Here is a 25,588-nt window from a genome sequence, read left to right as displayed (position 1 = left end):
GGATTGTCTGCTTATGTTCACTCACACTCCGGGTCCTTGGTTTGGAGAGCGTCTGGAGCGCAATCCTGCTCTGGCGCTCTCATCTCAGCTGCTGCTACCTCACTACCTCACAGATCAGCGCTGTTTGGTTGCTGGAAGTGTCTGTCAAACCCCGGGTAAAAAAATGTAATATACAGGGAAAGTCGAGGCTATATTTCGATGTCGGTGGGCGGGCTTTAAATGAAGGGAATAATCAGTCAGCCAGCCCAAGGAGCCACCTCAAAGCATATCAGGTTACCTTGAATGACAGCGTAACCATGGCAAATAATTTGACTAAAACTATTGTCTTATCCTCATCATCCCCGGGTCAGATAACCAACCAATCACCGTTCACATAATCGCTTTTCTTGCCAGCTTAGAATAATATTATTAAAACAAGAGAGCGAGGTCCTTCTTCGTGAGTGCGTTATGCTGAAACGACATAGAAGAGGTGGCGAGAGACTCGCGCAGGAGGAACAACTTTCTCTCGTGTGCTTTAGATGGATATACGGTGTATTATGCTTGTTTGAACGGATCTAAAGTTTTGTGCCTCTCTTCGCCAGGAGTTGGATTTGATTTCGTCTACTCAAGAAGTCGTCCTAAAATTTTGCCCCCAAGGGTTTACTTTAAGTTTGTTGAAGAACTGTCGCTGTCATCGGTAAAATAGACATAAGTACAAAAAGTGGACGTTTATTCGTGACAAACCATGTCTATGCTTCCAACATTCGGCTTTACGCAAGAGCAAGTGGCGTGCGTCTGCGAGGTCCTTCAGCAGGGTGGAAACATTGAACGTCTCGGGCGCTTTTTGTGGTCTCTGCCGGCTTGCGAACATCTCCACAAGAACGAGAGCGTGCTCAAAGCAAAAGCTGTGGTCGCTTTTCATAGGGGAAATTTCAGAGAGCTTTATAAGATTCTCGAGAGCCACCAGTTCTCTCCGCACAACCATCCGAAGTTGCAGCAGCTGTGGCTCAAAGCGCATTATATCGAGGCTGAGAAGCTCCGGGGCCGCCCTCTTGGGGCTGTTGGGAAATACCGCGTCCGAAGAAAGTTTCCGCTACCCCGCTCCATTTGGGACGGCGAGGAGACAAGTTACTGCTTTAAAGAAAAGAGCAGGAGCGTGCTGCGGGAATGGTACACCCATAACCCATACCCTTCCCCGCGGGAGAAGAGGGAACTAGCAGAGGCAACGGGGCTAACAACAACACAAGTCAGTAACTGGTTTAAAAACAGACGTCAACGCGACCGAGCAGCGGAAGCTAAAGAAAGGTACGGGTCTATAGTCTTTAGCTAAATAACTGTGTAATTAGAGAGCATTCTTTACATGGAATGCATTCATTCATGCCGTGAAATTAAGCCAGCGGTGTGAGTATACCTAAGAAACTTGCATAAAAAAAGAAAATCCCCGTAGATAGATGGATAGCCACACAGTCACTACAAATGTCATCCGTTCTCTACTTCTGTTAGTCACTTTATATATATTAATAGCCTACCTTTTTTTTAACAATAGGCCTTTTCTTAAATGGCTTGTTTTTATATCTTTTTCTTAAAATGACGTTAAAAAGCGTAGTGTGTGTATTATGGTGTACTCAAACTTTAGGGAAAAATAGTCCATTGTTAATTAATGGGAATGTTCTTCGAATTGTGATATTTATCCTGGATTTATCTGTACGTATTCTTGTTTAGAATGTGTGCAGTTTACTCCTTCTAAACGGGTGTCTTGTTTCACCCGCAGGCGAGGTAGTCAAGTCGAAACCACAGTGTAAACCATTAAAATAGCTCGTACGTTTCCCGATACTTTATCCTTAATTAATATTTTATGAAAGAACCTTTACTTGACATGTTGTGATTGAGAATTTAAATAAATCAGTGGCTTACACTATTCTTAACCTAGACGGTTTATTTACAAACTATATTAATAAATGATTAGGGCCTACATAAATCATATTTTCCTGGATTAGCTCGTTAATATGCTTGAACGTTCTTTAGCTGTTGTGAATTAATAATATCGACACGAATTAGAACAAATGATACATACACAAGTATGGACACGACTTTTATGCTCTATATTTGTCAATGAATAGGATATTATGTATTTTATAGCCTAATTCAGGGGCACAATTTAAAAAAAAAAAGTTTTCCTATTATTATTTATTTATTTATTTGTATTTAATAATCTTTTTCTAATATAATATTTCACACCTACAGAACCAACATGTTGTCTTCAACTTATAATAATATTTAGAATTATATGCCTACCTAGCCTATATTAATTTAGGTTACGAATAATTATGACATTTATTAGGCTATTATAATAATAATAAGAAGAAGAACAAAAAGATGTTAATATTTAAGTTTGTTTGTTTAGTTAATTAGTTGCTCCTGCGATGTCAGAGACATTGTTTATGTAGGCCTACATCTTAATTATAGCCGAATTGTTTTGAATAGCTAAAGGTGTCGAATGTAGCTCTAACCCTAACTATACTTTTTCATTTTCACAGGGAGAATAATGAGAACTCGAACACAAACAGTCACAACCCATTAACGTCCTCCATGAATGGAAATAAGACTATTTTAGGAAGCTCGGACGACGACAAAACGCCGTCTGGTACCCCAGATCACACCTCGTCAAGCCCGGCCTTGCTCCTCACGTCAAACTCCGGACTTCAGTCCCTACACGGCCTCGCACCTCCACCTGGTCCCAGCGCCATCCCAGTGCCTAGTGCCGATTCCGTGCATCACCACCATTCATTACACGACACTATACTGAACCCTATGTCATCAAACTTGGTCGACCTTGGCTCTTAAACATGTGGACCCTTTCAGAAGGACGCTTGTACGTGAACGTTTAGAGTAAACATCTCCTGACACGTATAAAACAAAAACAAATGAGACAAGGAATGGACTAAGAGAGTTGTGGATGTTTGTCGGCTGACCTACTTGCAAAGCTGATATGGAGGGCCTTGATAGAGGTATTTTTCTAGAATGTAATGCCATGATCTATTGTTAATAAACATGCTAAAAACGTCTTAATTGTTGATATCAACATTATTTGATATCGTTATTATTTTAGATTGCAAATTGACCCAGGAATCCTCAGTCGCATATTCCGTTTGTTTACATTTATCTTTTTTAAAAAGGCCATACATTGTTTCATTTTAATGGGATTTCGTTTAATGCAATGCTTTAATACCAAAACAGCATTTCAAACGACTATGGGGCATCTCTTCATTTTCATTTGTATTTTACTTTTGGAATGCGACTGCATGTAACCTTTGGGATCAATAAAAATAAACTCCAAACTCATCATAGTTTCATTCATATACCCTTAACAATAAAATAAGATGCATTTACCGAGCAAAAAAAAAAAAAAAAAAAAAATGTTTGAATGGTTTTGTTGTACATGCTGTGCAATGGTTTGTTGAGCAGGTGTCCTGATTCGATCGTGTGAGACCCTATTTATGACATGCATTCGGTCACGTGGTGGGAACTAAAGTTCAAAAGTTTTACATTGTGATCTTGATTCATGCTTAAAATTAAGCTTTTTGGAAGTTATCATTTTTTTGAGGTTATAACAGTTAATGCGATGCTCTTATAAAATATAAGTATTTGACCACTGCATTGACAGTATAGTAGCCTATATTTCAAACTTTGAAATATAGCTATATATCAGCCTTGTCTATGCTTATTTTGTTATGCCCAATTTTCGACAGACCACAAACACAAGAGAGGCCTGTATGTTTTCTTTCTTTCTTCATCTTTTTTTTTTTTTTTTTTTTTAAATGTACAGAAATTTCAGTGCATGTGTCAACATGCGGCTCTAACTAATCTGATATTCAGTTTTCACTGTACTCCATATTATCCAAATACATCAATATTCCAATACCGCACAATGCTCATTATACCGATGCACAACATGCTTACCTAGAAGAATGTTCCTTCTCAGCACAGTGGGATAACTTTATTCCTAGGCCACCTACTAAATTAGATAGATAGATAGATAGATAGATAGATAGATAGATAGATAGATAGATAGATAGATAGATAGATAGATAGATAGATAGATAGATAGATAGATAGATAGATAGATAGATAGATAGATATGAGCTACATTTTGTGTAGCTACTTGTTTTCACTTTATTATTATAGCTATACATTTTCTTGCTATTATTATTATTATTATTATTTACTCAGTGAAAGATTTAGTTGTGGGCCATTCAGTTGCAGTTTGTGAATGTGATATCGTGAAATAGTCATTTCAATGGTCAGTGAATGTGAATCCAAATTATCGTAAAGTTTATCGATTTTTATCGACGTACTTTCACAACATCAAAATATTTTGCAAAAACTTGAATTCAGGAAACTTCTCTTCTTTTATTAACAATGCCGTAACACGAACTGCTCAACATTCAGTATGATATAATATAATATTAACACTCTAACCAGTTCTCCGGAAGTTTATAACTACCCAATATGTAATAAAGGCTAACCAAACTGTTATAGGCAAATCTGTAAACACTCATCCAAAAGGGAGCTGAATTCTTTATTTCCTACAGGTTTAGGGTGTAAGTCACTTTGGATAAAAGCGTCTAAATGCATAAATGTAAATGTTAGCCTTTACTTTCATAAATCTGCATGTTTACAGTATTTTATCTGGTACTTAATTAATGCGTTAGTGTACGCGGGATCGCATTAGTTTACAACAGTCCTGTGTTCACATGCAAATTATTTCTTTATTTTTTCAAACAAGATGGTAGCAATTATTTGGAGCAGCCCCATGAACATATGAAACAGCATGTTTGTTGCAGTATTGCATTCTCAAAAAACAAGGTTTTGTATCCCCAGAGAATAGCTTATGTAGCCTACTATAGGTTAATGTTGTCCATGTCCTTTTTAGAAATCAACAAATGCCTAACGTTGCATATAACCTATGTTATGCGTGCTTTTAAAGAGGCGGACAGGTCGTAAAAAAATTCGGGCATAAGATGTTAAGAAAAGCTCTCTCAGTATGAGGCTAATACGCTATAAATGCAATCTTATACTCTGAGTTAATGCTGGAAAGTTTGTTTATGAGGAGATGACGTTTAACAGTCTTGCAATTTTAGTTGCATTCCATCTCCAGTCTCCTTCACTACCTCTCTCGTTGCTGATATCTCTTTTTCTTTTCTTTTTTTTAAAGCTGTGTTTGCAGCGGTTTTGCACTGACTTTACACACAGATTTTTTGGGGCTTGTTCTGTCAAAATAGTCCGGTCTCATTGAAAACTAATAGGCTATATATGAATGAAAATAGAGAGTCATGAAATTAGGCCTATCCAGTTTATATATGTAGCCTAATGCTTCTTGATTTAAAATTGTTGGTGCTCTAAACTACAGGCATAAATCATGCGTATTGGTCAAATACTAAAGCCTGTCCTGCTTTAAAGTTGAAAAAGGACTTTTCGTCGTTTATAACCTTTAAAACTATTTTATTTTAGACAGCTTAAAAAAACTTTTTTTTTCCACTTCCACATTTTTCATTTACACCTTCTTTAATTTTTATTTAATACCTACTAAAAATGTAATTGTTTAAAGTTTGACTCAAGACAGTTATTCATGTAGAATTTGGTAGAAAGACAAGACCAAAAAAAATAATTCGATACACCGAGTTTAAACATGCATTTGTTTATGTTATCATTGTTTTTTTATAATTCTGCCAACAATTTTATATTTTGGACTTCAAGAGCAATATTAAGTATTAACCTGAATACCAGAACTGGATAGGCCTAACTTCATGACTCCCGTACTCCACAAATAAATGAATAGGCATACATAGCCTATATAAACGAACAATGATACAAATAAATAAATTACGCATTATCACGAAAACAATGTAGATAAATATTATAGAATTATTCTTTGTTGTTTCACGGGATTTAACATAGCTCTAATCCAGGTTCACCTCGCTCATAAATAGCCTATTTGGAAAGCCTATGATATAATAACCTCCTTGAAAAAACATATATATATATATATATATATATATATATATATATATATATATATATATATATATATATATATATATATATATATAATTTTATGGAACTTTATGAGTAGTGATTAAACGACTTGTGTAAGCTAATTTAGCCTAAATAAAAGCGAATGGGCTTGTCTGATGTTAACAGATAGTTATCTTATAAGATCATGTAATAATCATCAAATGACAATAATCATGTGATAAAAGTTAACACATTATTAAATTTCACATATAATCGTAGAATAGCCTACTCATTGGAAATACATAACTGTCAACTCGGCGTTATGCATGTAGCCTATGTTAATTAATAAAGAGTTCTAGAGAATGAGTTTCTCTAATGGCAAAAATACTTTCTTTTTTTAGGCTATACTCTACAGGTGCAGGTTTCTCTATTATGGCACTGACACATTCCTAGCTGACAAGGTCTCTTCTATGACAAATCAGGTCTTAACCGGGGCGTACGTGTCAATTCTTTTACCCGTAGAGCAGATATATTTACACAAATAAGACATATGAAACATCTTCACTTGTTTTGGGCATCAAATAGTTGCGTTTTGTGCACATCCTGCATTGGTTTTATTTTCCCCTAAACGTTTACTATTACTTTTATCCATAAGGAATATGTTCGTTAAGTAGCCTACTTTTAATACTCTGGAGGCTGAACACAATTTTAGCTAAACTCTTGCTGCATAACTTAATTCACTGCACTCCGCATGGCGCATAGAAATAGCAGGCTATAGCTAAACGCGTTACTGAGCGTCTAACGCAGAAACTGCACGCATTCCCCACCCCTGGTCGCTGCTGGTAAGTTTGACGCAAGAACTGAAGAGAAAGTTTCTAGCCCAGGTTGTTCCAGAAGCATAAGTGTATGCTAAATCTCAAGACACAAGGTGGCTTTGCTATACTCATTGGAAAGAAGTAGGCCTATGTGTATGTTTAACTATTTCTGGGGGGACAAATGAACCCAGAATTGAGCTAAATCTGACAAAACCTAATTTTGGGGACGCGTCATCATTTGTAAAACCGGTATAAAAAATAAATAAAGTAAAAAACAAATTTGTAAAAACACAAAGTTTTCTGTTAAGGTTAGAGAGAGTTATGTTATATAGCATAGTGTATAACCAGGCATAAATACTAGGGTATTATACACTAGCTGAATATAAAAACACTAGATTTTATATAGAAGCTAGTTAAACTAACTGTATATAAAAATAAAAGAGGTCTATGCCCCCATTTAGATTTAGTAAACGAGCGCGCGCGCGTATGGTCCGGGTATTCCCTATATGTTGTGGGGACCAAACCAGGATGATAAAACTTGAAATTTTGGACGTTATGCTGTGTGTGTGTGTTGTTTGTTGGTTGCTTTGCTACAACCTAAACTACATCGAAAATAATAGTGACTGCGTGAGAGCATGAATGAGACTCAGCTCTTAGTGCTCGCAATAGTCATTGACGCCATCTAGTGAACGAATGAGTATTTGCAGAGAGGCTGTCAGACTGAAACATCGCCTATGTTGTTTTAGGTTTAGGTCGCAGCAAAGCGAGTAATTGTTGATAAAGAAAAATAAAGACGTCTGTTGACATCTGTTGAGAATATGTGTGAGATTTTCCCATTTGAGAGTAAATGACACATATAAAAAAGAAGAGTGAATATACAAGAAAAAAGTTTTTTTTTTTTTTTAAAAAGTATTCTTCTACAACCACAAAGTTCAAAGCAAACATTGTGAGGGGAAGGGGAAGATAAGATGGTTCTTTCCATTCACTGTCTGGAATAAGTGTTGGGCATCCAGAGAGGGACTGACCATCAGAGTACACAAGCCTTGTCCGAATCTCATTGGAGATTATGTAGGCAAGTTGAGAGACTTGGAACACACTGAACACGATTTATATGAAAATTACAAATTCTATAAATTGCAAAATAAAGGATAAAAATAGTACAGATATTAGATATAGATTTAAGATATTTACATTAGTCAACATTTGAAGTGGATCAAAACCTTTCATTAAAGTTGTCCTAAAACATTCTTCTTAGGACAACTTAGTTCTTATGACAACTTTGATGAATGTTTTCGATCCACTTCAAATGTTGACAGCTATACTTAAATCTACAAACCAACAAAAATGTTTAAGAGGCAGTGGATGCAAATCCATCAGCATCTTGACTCTTTGATGAGATAACAGTTTAGGATCTCATAGCATTTTGCACCTTTATAACTTCTCTATCTCTCTTACAACAGTTGTAGATTCTTTTCCTCTATAGTTCAAGGAGTTTTTTCCAACAAATAAATGTCACTCTCCTCCCTGTATACTCAGTTGATGGAAAAGGGAAAAGTATTCGTTCTTTCATGTCAAAAGTAAATTTTCTAGGTAAAATGAATGTTTTGTCAAAGCAGATTTACCCATAGATATGCCACACATAGTTGTTAATTTAATTACTGTACATCGCACTTTTTACAAATTGGTGACTATAACCAGACCACTTTGCTGGTGCACGTCATTCTGAACTCTGACACCGAATGTAGGAAATGGCATTATTGCGTTCACCATTAATGAACCACGATGTAATTTATTGTCAGTTTTGTAACATTGTAACATTTGTAACTTTGACTGCACTCTGCATTTGACTGTTATTGTTCATCACAATTTAATATGAATCACCTTCACTGACCATGGATAGTTCACTCAAAAATGAAAAGTCTGTCATTTATTCACCCTCAATTTGTTCCAAATGGTTTAAAAACCTGTTTGAAACCTGTATTTCTTTCTTCTGCTGAACACAAAAGAAAATATTTTGAAGAATATCGGTAACCAAAAAGTTGATGGGCTCCATTGACTTCCATAGTATTTTTTTTTTTTTTCATATTATGAAAGTCAGAGGGGTTCCATCAACTTTTTGGTTACTGACATTCTTCACAATAACTTATTTTGTGTTCAGCAGAAGAAAGAAATTCATACAGGTTTAGAACAACTTGAGGGTGAGTAGCTAAATGATGATAGAGTTTTTATTTTTGGGTGAACTCTATCCCTTTAATTATTCTCAGGGAGGCATGGAAAGCTGTATGACCCTGTCTGGGGTTTTAACGGGGTGTTCGCGACACCTAGAGAGTCAGCGGCAGTACTGCAAGGGCTCCCCCAATTTATAGTTTGAATATGCTGTACAGACTATAATATGCGTTATAAATAGCAATATGGCCGCTGCTTTCACATCTGGGTTTATTATTATAATTATTATTATTACTGTTAAATAAATAAATGGTAAGAAATAATACAAATAAAATTAATTCAGAAATACAATCTGTTAAACTGTATATTTTAACCATTGCCCATGAATAAGAAGTTTTTTGTTTGTTTGTTTGTTTGTTTGTTTGTTTTTTTTACATTTAACATTTTGAAAAGAAAAAAAAAAAGGCTAATTTTTACAAAGATTCTGAAACAGTCAGGTGGTTCTCAATCCAACATTTCTGACATCATATATCAACTGCTTTTGGGGAAAATAAATAAATAATAAATAAATAAATAAAAACAATAAACACCCCATACAGTGCTTACACTATGTAGTGTCCTGACATTATTCCTAATATATTCCATATGTGTGTGTGTGTATCTGTGTGTATATATATGTATATATACTGTATGTAGTAACACAACAGCACTACTGGGGTAATATGCTAATATGGAGATTGTATAAGTGAGTAACCACATTTTAGACAGCATTTTATTTTTTATATCAAATGTAATTAACTCACAGGATAGTATCATAGGTCAGGGATGGGCAACTTCGGTCCTGGAGGAAGAATCAGAACTGAATCAGAATGAGCTTTATTGCCAAGTATCCTTACACATACAAGGAATTTGTCTGGGTGACAGAAGCTTCCACAGACAGAATGACAGCAACAAGACTGGTAATAACAATAAAATAAGTAAATAAATATAAATATATATATATATATAAAAATACACAATATACAAAATAGACAATATATGTACAGGTATGTTACATACAATGCAAGGGAATGTGAATATGAGGTATGCTAAGTAAATATGAGTATAAATAGTATTTATTTATAACTCACCAGCCTGTAACTTTCTAGTAATCCTGAAGACCTTGATTAGCTTTTTCAGGTGTGTTTGATTAGGTTTGGAGCTAAACAAAAGGATAGATCCATGCTGCCTTCAAAAATCAATCAGATGAAGGTATTTCAGTTGGCAGGATGTGACACGATCATAGGATTCAGATGTATCTTGCTTTTGGATGCAGCCATTCATCACTTTGAGGAGCGAAGAGCTGCGAGCAGGCCACCGTTTGGCCACCGCAACATGGTGAACCTCGATCCTTGTCTTTGCCAGACATATATAGGGAATCAGTGTGTACACATCTGCTCAAGCTTATTAAGATTTTCAGGAAAATTACAGGCAGGTGTATGTGAAAGTGGGGTTTTAACTAAACCCCATTAAAAGGATGTTGGTCTTTGGCACCCCTGTTATAGAGCTATTCTGGAGCGTGGACCCTAACAGAGGCTTTCTCATTCACATCCACATACCCAAGATAAAGCTCCACCCTTTATCATGGCAAAGAAAAAAATTCATGATACATACCAGTGGATGAATTACGTGAGCGGATCTCATATGTTTTTTTTATTTGATCCTAAACATGGGGATATTATAGTAGGACTTACTCAGGTGTGAATAATCATATACTATATATACAGCTATGGAAAAAATTAAGAGACCACTTAACATTGATTTCTGAACTTGGAGTGGTCTCTTATTTTTTTCCATAGCTGTATATATTTTTTATATATATTTTTTTTATATATATATATATATATATATATATATATATATATATCTATATATATATCTATATATATATATATATATATATATATATATATATATATATATATATATATATATATATATATATATATATATATATATATATATATATATATATATATATATATATATATATATATATATATATATATATATATATATATTTTTTTTTTTTTTTTAAATAACGGCATGTAAGTCCCATTCTAACCCATCTGGGTGTTTAGAACTTTCAATTTGAAACCTTATTCATAAGGGGCCATGAGCATTTACATGTATAATAACATAATAGGCCTATTATATCTACAATTAACATTGATTTTTAACATTTTTCCCCAGCCTCCTTACTTAGCTTGATGTGGATTTCTTAGCAAATGTTCAAAAAAAAAAAAAAAAAAAAAAAAGGTTTTCATACTAAATATTTTTGCACGTTTGGCCAGTAGGTGGCCTAAGTGACTAACTGAAATTTACCTGACCTGACGTTGTGGCCAAAAGTTATAGCAGTGACATACATTTTGTGTTTCGCAGTTTGCTGCTTCAGTTGTTGTGGTGTTGATTCACATTGTATTGTAGATTATTGTGCAGAGTCATCAGAACTTTAGAAAATTAATTGTATCACAAAAACTTGCATTTTACTGTTGAAGACTGATTGGACTGATTGCTAAAAGGAGTGAAGAAGTGCATCTATTCATTGTGTTCTTGTGTTAGCAATGGTTACCTCCAAAAAAAGACATGCAGCCATCATTGCTTTGCATCAAAATGGCCTCCCATGCAAGGAAACTGCTGCAAAGAATATTACACCTAAAAGAACCTTTTACCAGGGCATCAAGAACTTCAAGGAGAGGATAAACATAAGTGAAGAAGTGCAGAGCTGCTCAATATTGGCAGCAAGTGGGTGTGAGTGCATTACAGGATTACAGCAGAAGATTGGTGCAAAGTTATTTTCTCCAATTAAGTGCCCTTCCGACTGATTGTGACATCTGGAAAATCGATCGTCCAGTGAGGAAAATGTGAATGCTACCATGAGTACTGTGTCATGCCAACAGTGAAGCATCCATTGTGGGGTTGTTTTTCATCCAAGGGAGTGGGCTGTCTAACAATTCTTCCCTAAAAATACTGCCAGGGGTACAGAATGTTATCAAAACATCCTACAAGAGCAACTTCTCCCAAAGATCCAGGAACAATTTGGTGATAATTTGTGTTTTTTCCAGCACGATGGAGCACCATGTCACAAGGCAGTAGTGATAATGAAGTGGCTCAGAGATCACTACACTGAAATTTTGGATCTGTGGCAACTACCCAGATCTTAATCCCATTAACAACTTAACATCTGTGGTCAGTCATTAAAAGGCGAGTGGACAAGCAGAATTATGATCAACTCCGAGCACAAATAAGGCAAGAATTGCAGAGGTTATGAAGAAGAAGGGTCAACCTTGTAAATATTAACTCTCTGCATATACTGAATGTTTTTTTTTTTTTTTTTTTTTTTTTTTGCCGCCAATAAAAGCCTATAAACTTTGAAATGCTTATCATTGTTTTCCAGTATACCATAGAAACATGTGAAAAAATAATCTACAAATACTACAAATAGCAGCAAACTTTGTGAAACACAAAATGTATATCACTGCCAATACTTTTGGCCATGGCTGTAGAAGTTAGCACTTATAGGAAATTAATGTGTTAATATGAATTACAAAATTAAATGGATATGAAGTATATTTAAAGAATACTAATGAATGCATAAATTTTTCAATGACTGCCTCTTTTTCTTTCTTCTTTTAAAATGGATAGTTCACCAAAAAAGGAAAATTCTGTCATCATTTAATCACCCTTAAGTTATTCCAAACCTGTATGAATTTCTTTCTTCTGCTGAACACACACACACACACACATTTTGAAAATATTTTAACTGACTTCCATCAGTCACTCACGGAGGTTCGGAGCAACTTGAGGGTGAGTAAATGATGACAGAATTTTCATTTTTGGGTGAACTATCCTTTTAAATAACTTCTAAATTTATTTAAAAAAAAAAAAAAAAACATTGAAAGGCAATGCTGCAAGCAGAGAGAGTGCAATGCGATCATTTAAAGCCCTGCCGGGTATCCAAGAAACGGTCCTGTAGTTAAGAGTGTGTTTTACTTTCCATTATTAGAATGTTTGGGCACTTACACTGTAGTTTAACTTAGAAAGGCTGCGCTCCAGCGAAGCCCTTCGATTTTTACATTCGGTCCTTAGAAATTCAGGGTATCAGTGGTAAAAATTTAACAAGGGAGTCCGGATTCCATTACATTCCGAGCCATCTAACTCTGTGATCTAGCACAAATGGAAATCCAGTTCAGTGTTCAAACATCATTTGACTTACATACGATTAATTATTGATGTGTTCACAGTGTGCTTGTTCAGCATCATCTCCCGGTGAGGGCATGAAGTGGAGAGAAGCTCAACCAAAGCTGCACATCTTAACTGTAACAACAAAAGAAAAGGTGTTTTTAGATGTATATTTAGAGCTATCCCTGTTTGAACTCCAACTTCATTTCAAATAACTGATTTGTACATCTGATTTCAAAGATTTTTTGGGCTTACACTTTATTTTAAGATGTCTTTGTTACAGTGGTTTATACATTTAAGTACTAAATAACATTACTTAACAACATGTAAATACTATAGGGTCAGGTTTAGGGTTCGTTTCATGTAATTATGCATAATTTACTGTTATTACATAGTAATTACATGTAACATGTGTAACAAACTGCAAAATAAATTGTTACCATATCCTGTAGCTTTTAATTTATCTATTAGTCGCAATTTTTTGTTCGTGTGGACTGGACACCTGCATAATTTATGCGTAATTTACTGTTATTACATAGTAATTACATGTAACGTGTGTAACAAACTGCATACAAATTTTTACCATATTTTGTAGCTTTTCATTTTTCTATTAGTCACAATTTTCTGTTCATGTGGACTGGATACCTGCAATGTACCGTTTTCTAAAAAAAAATGTTTTTCTTTCACAGCTTGAAGACGCGAGCTACAGGGACGCTTCGAACTTTTCTCCACAAGATGGCGTAACACGCATACGAGATCAACCAGTATATGAGACGCGCTTCCGTCCACTTCAACACAGTTGAGCTGCATGCACATCTATCACGTGTAGCCTACTCCGTTCTGTTTCAAGCTGAGGTGAAACCCATCTTTTGCTTTTTTTCAGTAATTCAGACAACAGTTAAGTAAACTATGCAACGCTTACTTTTTACACGTTTTGCTATAGCAGTTATAGAATATAAGCTCTGTAAGTATAAATTACTAAATATATTAAAGTATTCAACTAGAACTACTAAATCTATAAAGGTCTGTAAAATAAGTCATTGCTCTCTCCGAAGGCCTAATTTTTTAGGCTTCTTAATAAGGTAAGTGTCTGTAAATGGGTCCTGCATCTTACATTCTAGTTCTATAGCTTTTGTACTAAAGAGAAAGATTTGAATATAGGCTATCTATTTTTTATCCTCTGGAGCATAAATGTGAGTAAAATCGCCAGTTGCAGTTCATCTAAATGATGTGCAACCAAGACACCAGCAGCTAACATGACATCTGTTTAAATGCTTTCATGCTAATACACTCCTCTCGAATAGCGTCTTTGTTAGTGCGTCAAAGATTATTTACAGAATGAGTCAATTGCTAAATGGTTTCATGATTGTTGAGCGGAATCGCCGTAGGAGGCGGTTAGGACTATTGGAGGCTGTGAGGTCGAGCTCTGGCGCGCAGCGGGGCTCCAATAGGAGCGGCGTTAATTGAGGAGGCAGAGTCGAGGCGGGCCAGTAGAGCACGGGAGCGCGAAGAGCTGGGGCAGGGCACGGTTCTTGGAGCTGAGCGTATTGTTTAGATGTATAAAATATGAGACCAAAATCTCTCTCTTCCTACCGCCTCTTTCTTTAAAAAACAGATATTTCACAATATCTCCCGGTCTCAGCTAAATCTACACTCACATTACTACTATTCTGTTATTGTGGATATTTTTATTTCTTGTAGCCCATCTTATCGATTTTGTCTTTATGTGCACCTGTTAAATTGCCCTGCTTCATCAAATCACAGAAAGCTTTCCCTGTTAGAGCTGAAAATTTGTTATTATGGTTTAAGTCGCAGTAGTTATTAATATTCGCATTGATGATAATTATTATTATTATTATAAGCTTATGTTGTTGTTTTAGTGCAATACTGACGACTGTACGCGAAATTTACTGCATTAAGGGAATAGCTGATGGTATTTGAACATAACATTACAAATAAATCATGTTTTTGTGTGTGTGTATTTTTAGCCTACTGCATTTAGCTGCAACTAATGTGTAGCATGATACAAAAAAAAAAGAAAAAAGATTTGATAGTAAAATGTGTAGCCTTTTTTTCTGTTTGTTTTTGTACATATAGCTACTGATAGCCTATCTGTTGGACTTGTTTTATAGAATGTGAACGCAGGTGCTCACAGTAGGTAGGCTATATGTTGTCTCCGTCAGTCTGCCCACCCACATGTGAGAATGATTCGGGAAGTTTATTTTTCTTTAACCTTACAAGCTGTTATGAGATGAAACAAAAAATCTGAATATTTTTCCACAGTTCGTTGGATCTCATCCGAATTAACCTTCAAACGGGCTCTTACACTCTGATCTTACTGCTGATCCTGTATCATAGCCTCTTGTGACCTCTAAATTACTCTGTAATAGAATTACAGTTTTTAATCCTGCTTGCCAGAACGCCTCATCACAGGCTGCTGGGTCAAAAACAACACTCGCAGTGCTCCCTTAAATTATTTATTACATTTTTTATTTGTTAATCGACTTTACAGAATGGAAGTCATGGTAATTCGTGTACTTTTTCTATCAAATAAATAAATAAATAAATAAATAAATAAGTGGCTGTCTCTACAAAGCCAAGTAGTTAGTCACTGCCCTTATTACAGTTTTTTAACCAAAAGGAAAGACGCGAGCAGCCGACCAAAAAAAAAAAAAAAAAAAAAAATATATATATATATATATATATATATATATATATATATATATATATATATATATATATATATATATATAGAACTGATCCAAAGGACTCAACAATAGTCTATGTTGGGTAAAATATAGAATAATGAAGTGATGTAACATTACCTTAGAGATGTGAGAAGGCCTATGTCAGGAGCAGGAGCAGCTTCAGGAGCAGCTAAAGGTCTGAAGTAGAAATTACCGCCAACGTTTTTTGTCACATTTTAGCTATAGCCTACGTGATCTAAAAATAGGCTACTGAATAGGCCTACTTTTTTGGATTGAATTATTACCCCATAATGGGATAACACGAACAATCATATAACTTTCAGCTTTTAAATAACAGAAACTATCATTATGCGTATAAAATTTAATTGTTTTTTAGACATTTAATAGCGGTTCGATCATTGTACTCCTATACACACTTCCGCCTAATACACAGCTTCCACAGTGGCAATAGCCTACTAACGGATTCTAGCTCTACGTACCTTGTCCTGTGCTTATTTGTGAGAAGGGGACTGTTTCGGGAGGGGAAAGGCCCAGTCTTGCCAAGAGTGGTTGCACTGACAGGCTATGCCGAGGCTCCAAGCTTTCAATCCGGGTCAGAGGGAACTGACGCTCATTGAGAACTGCATGAATACACACGAATAGAAAAGTTGTGTTCAGTTAGCCGATGAAATCAGAGAAAAAACAGGGCTGTACAATCTTTTCTTATTGCCGTCTGCGGTCCAATTGCATTCATTTGTCTCTGTGCGTCTAAGGTTATGGGAACAGGACAAAAAATCTATTCTGCCTTTTTGACACCCTCGCCATATAATACACACGTTTAGGCACTGGATGTGTATGAAAATGTTATTTAGTCTATTGTTGCTCAAGTTATCATATATATATATATATATATATAATATGAAGATGTTATTGAATTAATAGCTAATCTTTGTGTACAAAGTATTGAGTTTATAAGGGCCCAGATCTCTTTGCAACTGCGAAAAGTATCGTTTGTAAGCAAAGAAATGAGGCATGTATTCAAGATATAAAACCATTGTATGTTTTTTTTTTTTTTTTAGCGATGTCTTATATGATAGCTAAAAAAAAATCTCGTTAAAGTTTTTACCACCTGTTATTTTTTTTCAAATAGCATTAGCCTACTGATATTACTGTTTAAAGAAAACTGCTCGTCTCTAAACCAATTTTCAGTCCTAAAAATGTTCAAGACGTATATCGGCCGATAAATTAATGTAGTCTGAGAGGATAGAATGATAAAGATCAGTATAAAGTGATTGGAGAGCTCCATCGGCCATTGATTGTCCGTATCTGTTTTCTGCAGATGATCTTCAGAAGTAAAAAGTACTAATGAATACAAATCAAATGCTTCTTTATTTTAGCATTTTATGTAATCAAGTGTCATTAGGATCAATGGGTATTTCCTTATGGTCGCTCAGATTTAGACTTGAGATGACTTACAAGACATACACAAAGCACCCTACATAATTACGAACGTGAGTGAAATAATAAACACAGCCTTATTTACCATCGCGGTTGTGGGAGCTAAAACTACAGCTTTCGTATAGTCTCCAAGTTATCTGTCGTAAAACCGACAGACGGGAATGAGAGGAAGAGGGATAGATGATAAGGGGCAAAATAGCTAAGAAATGTTAACTCAGCTAATGGTTGCACTTATAAAACAGGCGTTTCTTTAACTAATTTAAACAGAATTAGTCCATGATACAAATTACTAATAATGGTTTTAATAAATGTTCAATATAGGTTGGTTAGTTTTGTCTTCGGTGCATCTACAGTTATTTGTCACATCTACAATGTTCCTCTACATTTGGATAACTAAAATCGGAGACACGAATTAACGCTTCATGTCTTATTGTTTACTAAAGCTATTCTCCATAATAACATTTACATTTAGTGTGTATTTACGTCAATAAACTGTTTGTGTTTGTTAAAGTGCGCTGTAAAAGTTCTGGAGCAAACTAACTGAACTTCTAAATAACGTCCTCTGTATGGTTTTCTGTGTGTTAATGCGAGTTAGTGTTAGCTACTCGCCCAAAGGTAGCTTCTTCCTTGCCTAGCTCAATTTGGAATGAAAAGCCGTTTCGTTGACTACAATGGGACACTGGTCCAGGGGAGGAGTCCACCATGATTAGTCAATTTAATGGTGTACACTTAATTTTTGCATTGTGTACATTAGCCACTGAATATTAACAAAAAGAAAGAAGAATGTTCAACGTGTTTCAGCGAATTTTATGTTTTAAAAAGTTCCTGTAGCCTACTACAAATTATGTGTATGTTGAAGAATTTTGTTACACGAGTGACAAACTTATTCCATGCTCTCCGTAAACTGGAGAGATAGCCTAATAGTTTAAATGTTGCTGTTGGCTATAGAAAATGATTTGTGGAAATGACACACATAATGCAGTTTTATAACAAAATGGAATACTGTATTTTCAGTTTAGAAACGTATACATTAACAGAAGCACGCAAGAAAGTAACATTGAATTATAAGCGCTGGACTGGAAACATGAAATAGACTTGGTCAGTCGATGATGATATCCAATATTTTGTCTTTTGCATTATTCTCGACTGATAATTCATGGTCACTAAAGAGTTCTTTTCATGGCATAAAACAGAGAAACAAAACGCCTAGAGCACTTAATAGTTACGTTTTGACGAATAGTTTATGTAGGGACACCAAGCCAAGAAAAGTGAACAGGGATAGAAAAGAGAATGGGTATAGCAATATTATTTACAGACTTATTTCTACACATATATTACAGACTGGGAGAATGATCGCATTATTTAAGATATACATAATTCAATATAAAATCTCGAAATAAAAATAAAAATCTGATACAGTCATAACGATTCAGTTCCACATTTGACCAGTACCCCACATAGGCAGTGACAGAAAGTGTAGTAAAAAGGTGCTTACGACTCAAATGATTGTCTGATGAACATAAAGGAAAAGAGGATTGCATCCTGGCTGCTCGTCGTCACTCGGACTAAAACAGAAAAAAAGGCGATGGACACCGGTTTCTGGTAATTCCCTCTTCACGGTGGTCCTGGTAGACATAATAAACGTGGGGCATTTCCCCATATACAAAAAAATGAAAGAAAAAAATATATTTAGTTATATATATATATATCATGCAAGTGATGGGGTGGGGGAAAGGTGTGGGGTCCATTGAAAGCGCTTGAAAAACACGTGCTTTTACGTTTTTTTTTTCTTTTCCTTTTTATAATAGTAATATCAATTGGTCCTTTTTCATCTTCCCCGATAATTAATAAAGTTTATTCAGGTCCATTTTCCTGTATATATTTCTCTGTTTGCGTATCATACGTCGCATTCCGAGTCACTTGATGTTACTGAAAGAATCGACGTGCCCGTGTCGACTCGCTCTGTCATACTCGAAACACTGGTCGTTGGACTAGCTGCAGTTGATGGCGACTCCGCCGAACTGCGTGGAGTGCAGCCGGATTCTGAAAGGGACCGCATGCCATTCTGCCCTATTGCTTGATGCTGGAGCCTATAGCAGAAAAGTGAGAGAATGGTATGCCATTAGAATATAAAAGTTGTAGGCCTTTTTTTTTTTTCACTGAAAAACGCGCCTCCATAATCATGTAATTATTGTGCTATATTAACTACATTAGACATAGTTCTTCAAAACGGTTTAGATAAAATAGAACTCTAAGAATTCTAAACATTTGCTACGTGATAAAGTGGATGCTACTGCTGTATACGATACAAAAAGCCCTGTTGCTACAACGATTAAGTCTACACACCAAAATATTAGCATAGGCTATTTATAGGCTATTTAGGATATTTGTATCTTGTAATGATACAAATAAGTACTGTTTTCAATTCCATTGTGTTAAAATTAGGTGACATCAGTTAAAGATTGCTGTCTTAGTGTGCTGTATGACCAAAAAGTCATAGTTCTTGCTTCTATTAGCGATGTGTAGTCATCCAGTCAAGTGCAATTTGTAGATTTATCCATTAAATAATAAAAATCAGTAACACCAGTGCACTTAGTTTCTGCTGCTTTTTCATTCCCAATATACATAATAATATTTAGCGTTTAGGAGTAAAACAAAAAACATTTGAATAGGCTAAATCATCTAAAATAAAACTCACTCTAACTAATTTACGCCGTGTTATGTGTAATATAAATATGAAGTACATTGGGAAGTTGAATATTTAGCCTAATAATTTGCACAATGTCATATATAACAAACACTAGTCCCTAGAATAATTAATAACGATTTATTTCTCAATGTTGTGTGTTCGCAAGGTTACAAATATTTGTATTTACAATCTCATGTAGTAAAACTTGTTTGATAAACTACTGTTTGCATTGACAATTACTTTGGGTAGATTTTACTTTTCCAATATTGCAACAGAGAAATGCTATACGTACAGTGTTTTTTCCTCCAATTAGGCTTTATCCATATTTGTATTATGTCTAGTATGTAGTATTTATTATCAGTTTGTTTTTGTTTAATCAAGATTTAAATATTTGATGTGTTAAAGGCTATTTTGTAACAGTGTAAGCAACACACAGTAGCTTTGATGTGAAGATCACGACCATTTGATCATGGTATGCTATTACAGCTATTTCAGGTTTTTTTTCCCATTGCCTTTTTCACACGTTAACAAACATGATAGGTCATTTTAACAATTTGCTTTTATGCTCTAGTTAAGACTTTCTAAACATCTTAAACATGGCACAACTTAAATGTCGTCGCTCTTGCTCCCTCATTGTTTTGTATGTCTCTAAAATCTATTTGATTCTTTATTTACTGCAATACCTACACAATACATTGTGTTTTCACATATCACAACAATTAATTTATGAATATATATGTGTATTACGAGTGTTTAAACAACATTTTCATGGAATGCTAAACATACATAACGTGACTGACCTGTTTTTTGCTGCCGCTGCCCTGTCTCGTTGTCTCCGGTTTTTAAACCAATTTCCGACCTGTGTAGGAGTGAGTCCAGTGGCTTGAGCCAGTTCCCTTTTCTTGCTGGGGTTTGGATAGGGGTCCTGAAGGTACCACTCCCGCAACAGACTCCGCGTTCGCTCTTTGAAACAATGCGTCTTCTGCTCACCGTCCCAGATGGTTCTAGGCAGGGGAAACTTCTTTCGCACCCTGTACTTATCAACCGGTCCTAGGGGACGCCCGCGTAGTTTCTCGGCCTCCTGATAGTGAGCCTCTAGCCACATCGCTTGTAATTTACCATGCGAGTCCTTGGTAAACTTGTGGTTCTCCAAAATGTGGTAGAGATCGCGAAAATTGCCTGTGTGGAAGGCAACCACAGCCCGGGCACGAAGGATCGATTCATGCTTGTTGATCGCCTCGCAAGCACCCGGCGCCACTGGAAGCGACCATAGGAAGCGACCCAGCCGCTCGATGTCCCCGGTCTCCTCCAGCGTCTCGCAGACGCTCGCCACTTGCTCTGGAGAGAAGTTTAGGGTCGGTAGCTGAAACATTGACAAGTCTTCGGGAGACCTGGTGCTGGGCGCACTGCTCGCCAAGAGCAAAGGGCGATCAGCAAAGTTTGGCAGGAAGAAATGAGAGGGATAAAGCTCTAAAGGCGATCTGAAAACCATGGAAATGACCTGAGAGAGAATGAAATTTGCCAAGGAAAAAAGAACGACGAATTCGGATTGAATGATTCAATAGCTATCGCCTAATGACACCAGCCTCATAATATCTCCCCCTAAATCCACCGTGAGTGTAGCATTGAAATATTTTGTTTCGCTTTTCTATTGGTCTTCTCGGTGTCGTTGTAGGGTTGTCATGGCAGCCCTGCCAATCACTGTCAAGCGTGCCAATCATTAGCCAGTACGTAGAGGCTTTCACCACTTCGGCTGCAAGCACGGGGGGTTATCAGGAACTCCAATCTCAACAGCACCCTCCCTCCCTTGACTCGTGTGAAGTCGAAGCAGAGTCTCGCCTATTTGTTGAATGGAATGAGCAATTAGAGGGTGGAATATTATTGTGATCTTAACGAGGCTCGTTAAAGTTAAGAAGATATGTAGGGAGAGAAGGCAGGGGTGGGGTCTCGGGATGACAGTCACGGACACGGGAATTTAAATGAAGCGCTAAAACGGAATCTACAACAGGGTGCAGATAGGCTATTTCACTCTTTAGCGCCTTGTATGAAGCTGGAGAGGATGTTACGCCGACTCGCTAAACCCATAGCCTAAAACATTAGCCGTAAAACATGCATTGAATTTTATATCTAAAAGGATTAACATATTTGTTCGCTGTGTATATCGCACGCCGAAAACTCCCGGATCGTTTTTCTATTTCGATCGCATTTCGATGCTATTCTCACACAGTGACAGCCGTTTACTAGTGGACGCGCATCCCTGTGGCTCCGCTGATGCTTTACTATGCTCAGAGACCAAACCCTGGCCCATTGCCCACGCATGTTGAAAAAAGCACGTGATCGTTGATGCACATTTTTATTTTTATTTGATTAAAAAATGTTTGCAGTTAGCTATATAGTTAAATAATATTGTGCGCTACTTTAGGTCGTTAAAATTTGAAAGACCTTTTCACGAGAATGAAGGATATAATCTATAACTATGCCACGAGATTCAGCTTCCAGCGGCGTGTTGATATGGGTTTCTTGGCATGCACCAAAAGAGTCTGTGCTGCATTATATTTACACAGTGCTTAGTAAGTGTTAAAATTTACGCGTCCACTCGATAAAGAACAATGACAGTATTGTGAGAACATGAGGTGTACAACGCCGCAGCATCCAGACATTCTCTAATTTAGCTAATGCTGGCATAATTGAATGCAATTTCCAGAATTGTTCAGGTACTTGTGTTTTTCAGATACTGAATTAATTTTATCAAATAAGTATACATGTAAATGGGATAACATTTTTATTGTATTAACTTTATTTCCTATTCCAGTAGCATTATTATTAGCCACCCATGTCAGATTTACAGAAATTTACTGCAAGGGGCGGGGAAGAGATCTTAATAGAAGTATTGGGTCACGTTGTGTCTCCAGGATCAAATCTGTTTGTTCTTCTGTCACAGGAAACTTAAGTGAAGTAACTCCAAGTGGCACTTCAAGTGGTCCCTTTGGAAAGCTTTTTGGACTGGAAATAACCTGTGTTGTTTCATTGTTGACTGTGTTTTTAAAAATCACTTGGTCAAGCTGTTTAACATTTAGAAATGTTCTTAATTATGGCATATGATACAGGATTTCCCCAGGTTTTTTATTTGGCGACATCAGTGTTTGCATGGCTTGATTCAAATGTGATTTGCAAAAAGTTCTGTCATGTAGTGGAACTCACTTAAAAACAGAAAGAACGTCCCAAGTTGCCGTAAAATCACTTTGTTTAACATAGCCTTTGTTTTCGTTAAGCAAGTCATTAGCATCCCCAAATAACTTCATTCACCTGGTTTAATCGTCTGTTTATCCCCTATAGCTTCCATTGCTCTGTACTATGCCAAAATCAGCGGGGAGCAAGGTCCTTAATACAGATGAACGTTTAGTTGTTTTTTATTTGCTGACAAAGACTATGAAATAAGAAAGTAATAGACAGTGGATTATTTCGCAGCTGAGCATATTTTATTTAAACATGTTTCTTGTTTCAGCATTTAAGTGAAGTGACATCAAGGGTTTGAAACTTAACATGTAATTTCGGAGTTCACTGTCTCCCTGAAAGAGCCATAATAAAACTACGTGTCGTCACAGCATGCCAGAGATCACTGAGAAGCTCGGTCGTATGAGAAGGTAAGTAAACCATTTCTTATAGCTCTCGATTCAAACTTGCTCTCATTTCTTATCACACGAAAATGTGTCCTCCCATCCACCAATGTTGGCAACTACGCGGTTAGCATGCATGAGTAATTTTGTGCGAGTGGTTAGTCTGGGACTTGCATGCAAGTGTTTGAGGAGGAAAGGGCACGGGACAATGCCTTCTCCGGTTAAAGGGTTTATTTTATTTTAAACACTTATTCTGTTTTTATACATCCACTTAGGTCATCATTACACTTTGCCAAACAGGAAATCGATCTCCACGCGACGGCTGCAGAAACACAGAGTTCTATCAAGAGATTGACTGTCTTCTCGGGAGCGGTGGTTTGAGTCTTTCTGTTCTTGTTTTGTTTTGTTTTATTTTTTCCTCTTTACTTAAACTAACTCATGGGTTGTAAAACTTGATGCGGCTCCAACGATTTTGATCCGTTGCTCACTCTTCCCTTATGTTACGTCTCTTTCGTCTTTTTTTTTCCTTTTTGCGTTTTTCATGGTTTCAGATTTATAAATGATCTATTGCTGTTTTCCGGTGCTATACTGCAAAAACGGACTTGATTTAAATGTGGCTATGAGGTTTGTGTTGCTTGCACAATTTTGGACGTCTTTGCATCCTGTAAGTTTTAATCAATTATCTTAAAAATAGCTAATTATTCTGAGACTCACCAGAGAGTTGGTCAAGTTCTTAAGAGTGTTTATGACTTCGTAAAAGACACCAACAGATAATAAAGCGAAGGCGATAGATTAAACAACAAGCATCGTTCAGTAGCCAAGCATATTCCCAGTTTATCGCTCTTGAAGTTGTCATCCTCTGCCGGGATGTTGCTCTCCTCTCCGTGAATCATGCAAGACAAGTGCAGCTTGCAGCGTTGTGGGGCCGTCGTGACGGGGCGCAAATGCCCCTTTCTATTCGCTCAGCTCAGGGTCTTAACCTCGGCTGTATTTTGAATCCGCTTGGCTTGTTAAATGTAGGTAGTACAATGGAGGCGTTTTATTACTTCTGGCTATACGATGTCACACCTACTTATGTAGGTAGCCAAGATACAATTCCAGGATTATTTAAAAAAAAAAAATGTTTATTGTGACAAATATTTGGTATGTGTGATTTGGAAAAGAAAATGGGTAATTGCTGTTCATCGAACTCTCTGATTTTAGCATATTTTTAAATCATTTATTTGCATTGGCTATAGTATACATTATTTGTAGTTGTTATTTAAGAGTTCCTGATACCTCGATGACATTTTAGATTTCTCTCTCTCTCTCTCTCTTTTTTTTTTTTTTTTTTTTTGCTGGGGGAGGGAGGCGAAATGCGAGCACCATTTTCAACAGAGATGTCCCCCTCCCCTCCTTTTTTTTGTGTGGTCTCATTAAGTGGGCATCCTGCTAGGTCTGCGGAGTTATACGGGAGCTGTCCAATCACTGCATTTGCACGGCTTGTTAGCGACATTTAATGAGGGTTCTCTGCAAACCAAGTGAATGGCGCTTCAATGTTAGATTTACCTTGTGTCAACTCGTTACTTCTAATGAACCCATTGGAGGTTTCGTTGGTGAATGGAGCCGGACGCCTGGAACTGCAGGCCCTCTTTCTTCCGGTTTCTCTCAGAGCTTTGGCTTGGCCCAAATCCATAGTGCGTGGTGTGGGTGGTGAGGACGTGCACTGTATTTTGGGGGGTCGGGGGAGTAACGGAGATATTCGTATAAAAATAGCTACGTTGTATCCATTCTATTGTTGTTTAATTGATTATGTTGATTTCAGGACCTCATTCAGGATCAAAATCATACCAATAGCCTGTGAGTGATAAAGTACTAATTCTTCAAAACCCCTCATCGCTATAATTGCACAAACCTACTTCTATACACAGCGTACCTTTTTAGGATTATCCACCACAATCT

General features: G+C 36.4%; 2 protein-coding genes across 2 annotated transcripts; one reads left to right on the top strand and one right to left on the bottom strand.

Moving 5' to 3' along the window:
• Positions 1–263: 263 nt before the first annotated feature.
• On the top strand, positions 264–3,246 carry six2a (SIX homeobox 2a). The gene is made up of 2 exons (XM_067385194.1): positions 264–1,284; positions 2,517–3,246. The coding sequence occupies exons 1-2, from the start codon at positions 725–727 to the stop codon at positions 2,821–2,823; spliced, it is 867 nt and encodes a 288-aa protein (XP_067241295.1). The 5' UTR covers positions 264–724; the 3' UTR covers positions 2,824–3,246.
• A 15,992-nt stretch (positions 3,247–19,238) lies between these two features.
• On the bottom strand, positions 19,239–21,522 carry six3a (SIX homeobox 3a). Its single transcript, XM_067385193.1, has 2 exons — positions 20,831–21,522; positions 19,239–19,431 (listed from the first exon to the last, which is right to left on the bottom strand). The coding sequence occupies exons 1-2, from the start codon at positions 21,520–21,522 to the stop codon at positions 19,239–19,241; spliced, it is 885 nt and encodes a 294-aa protein (XP_067241294.1).
• Positions 21,523–25,588: the final 4,066 nt, after the last annotated feature.

The sequence above is a fragment of the Chanodichthys erythropterus genome, chromosome 5 (genome assembly GCF_024489055.1).
Source record: "Chanodichthys erythropterus isolate Z2021 chromosome 5, ASM2448905v1, whole genome shotgun sequence".
Lineage (NCBI taxonomy): Eukaryota > Metazoa > Chordata > Actinopteri > Cypriniformes > Xenocyprididae > Chanodichthys > Chanodichthys erythropterus.
Note: the sequence above shows the minus strand (reverse complement) of the source record. Positions and strands in the feature narration are given on the sequence as shown.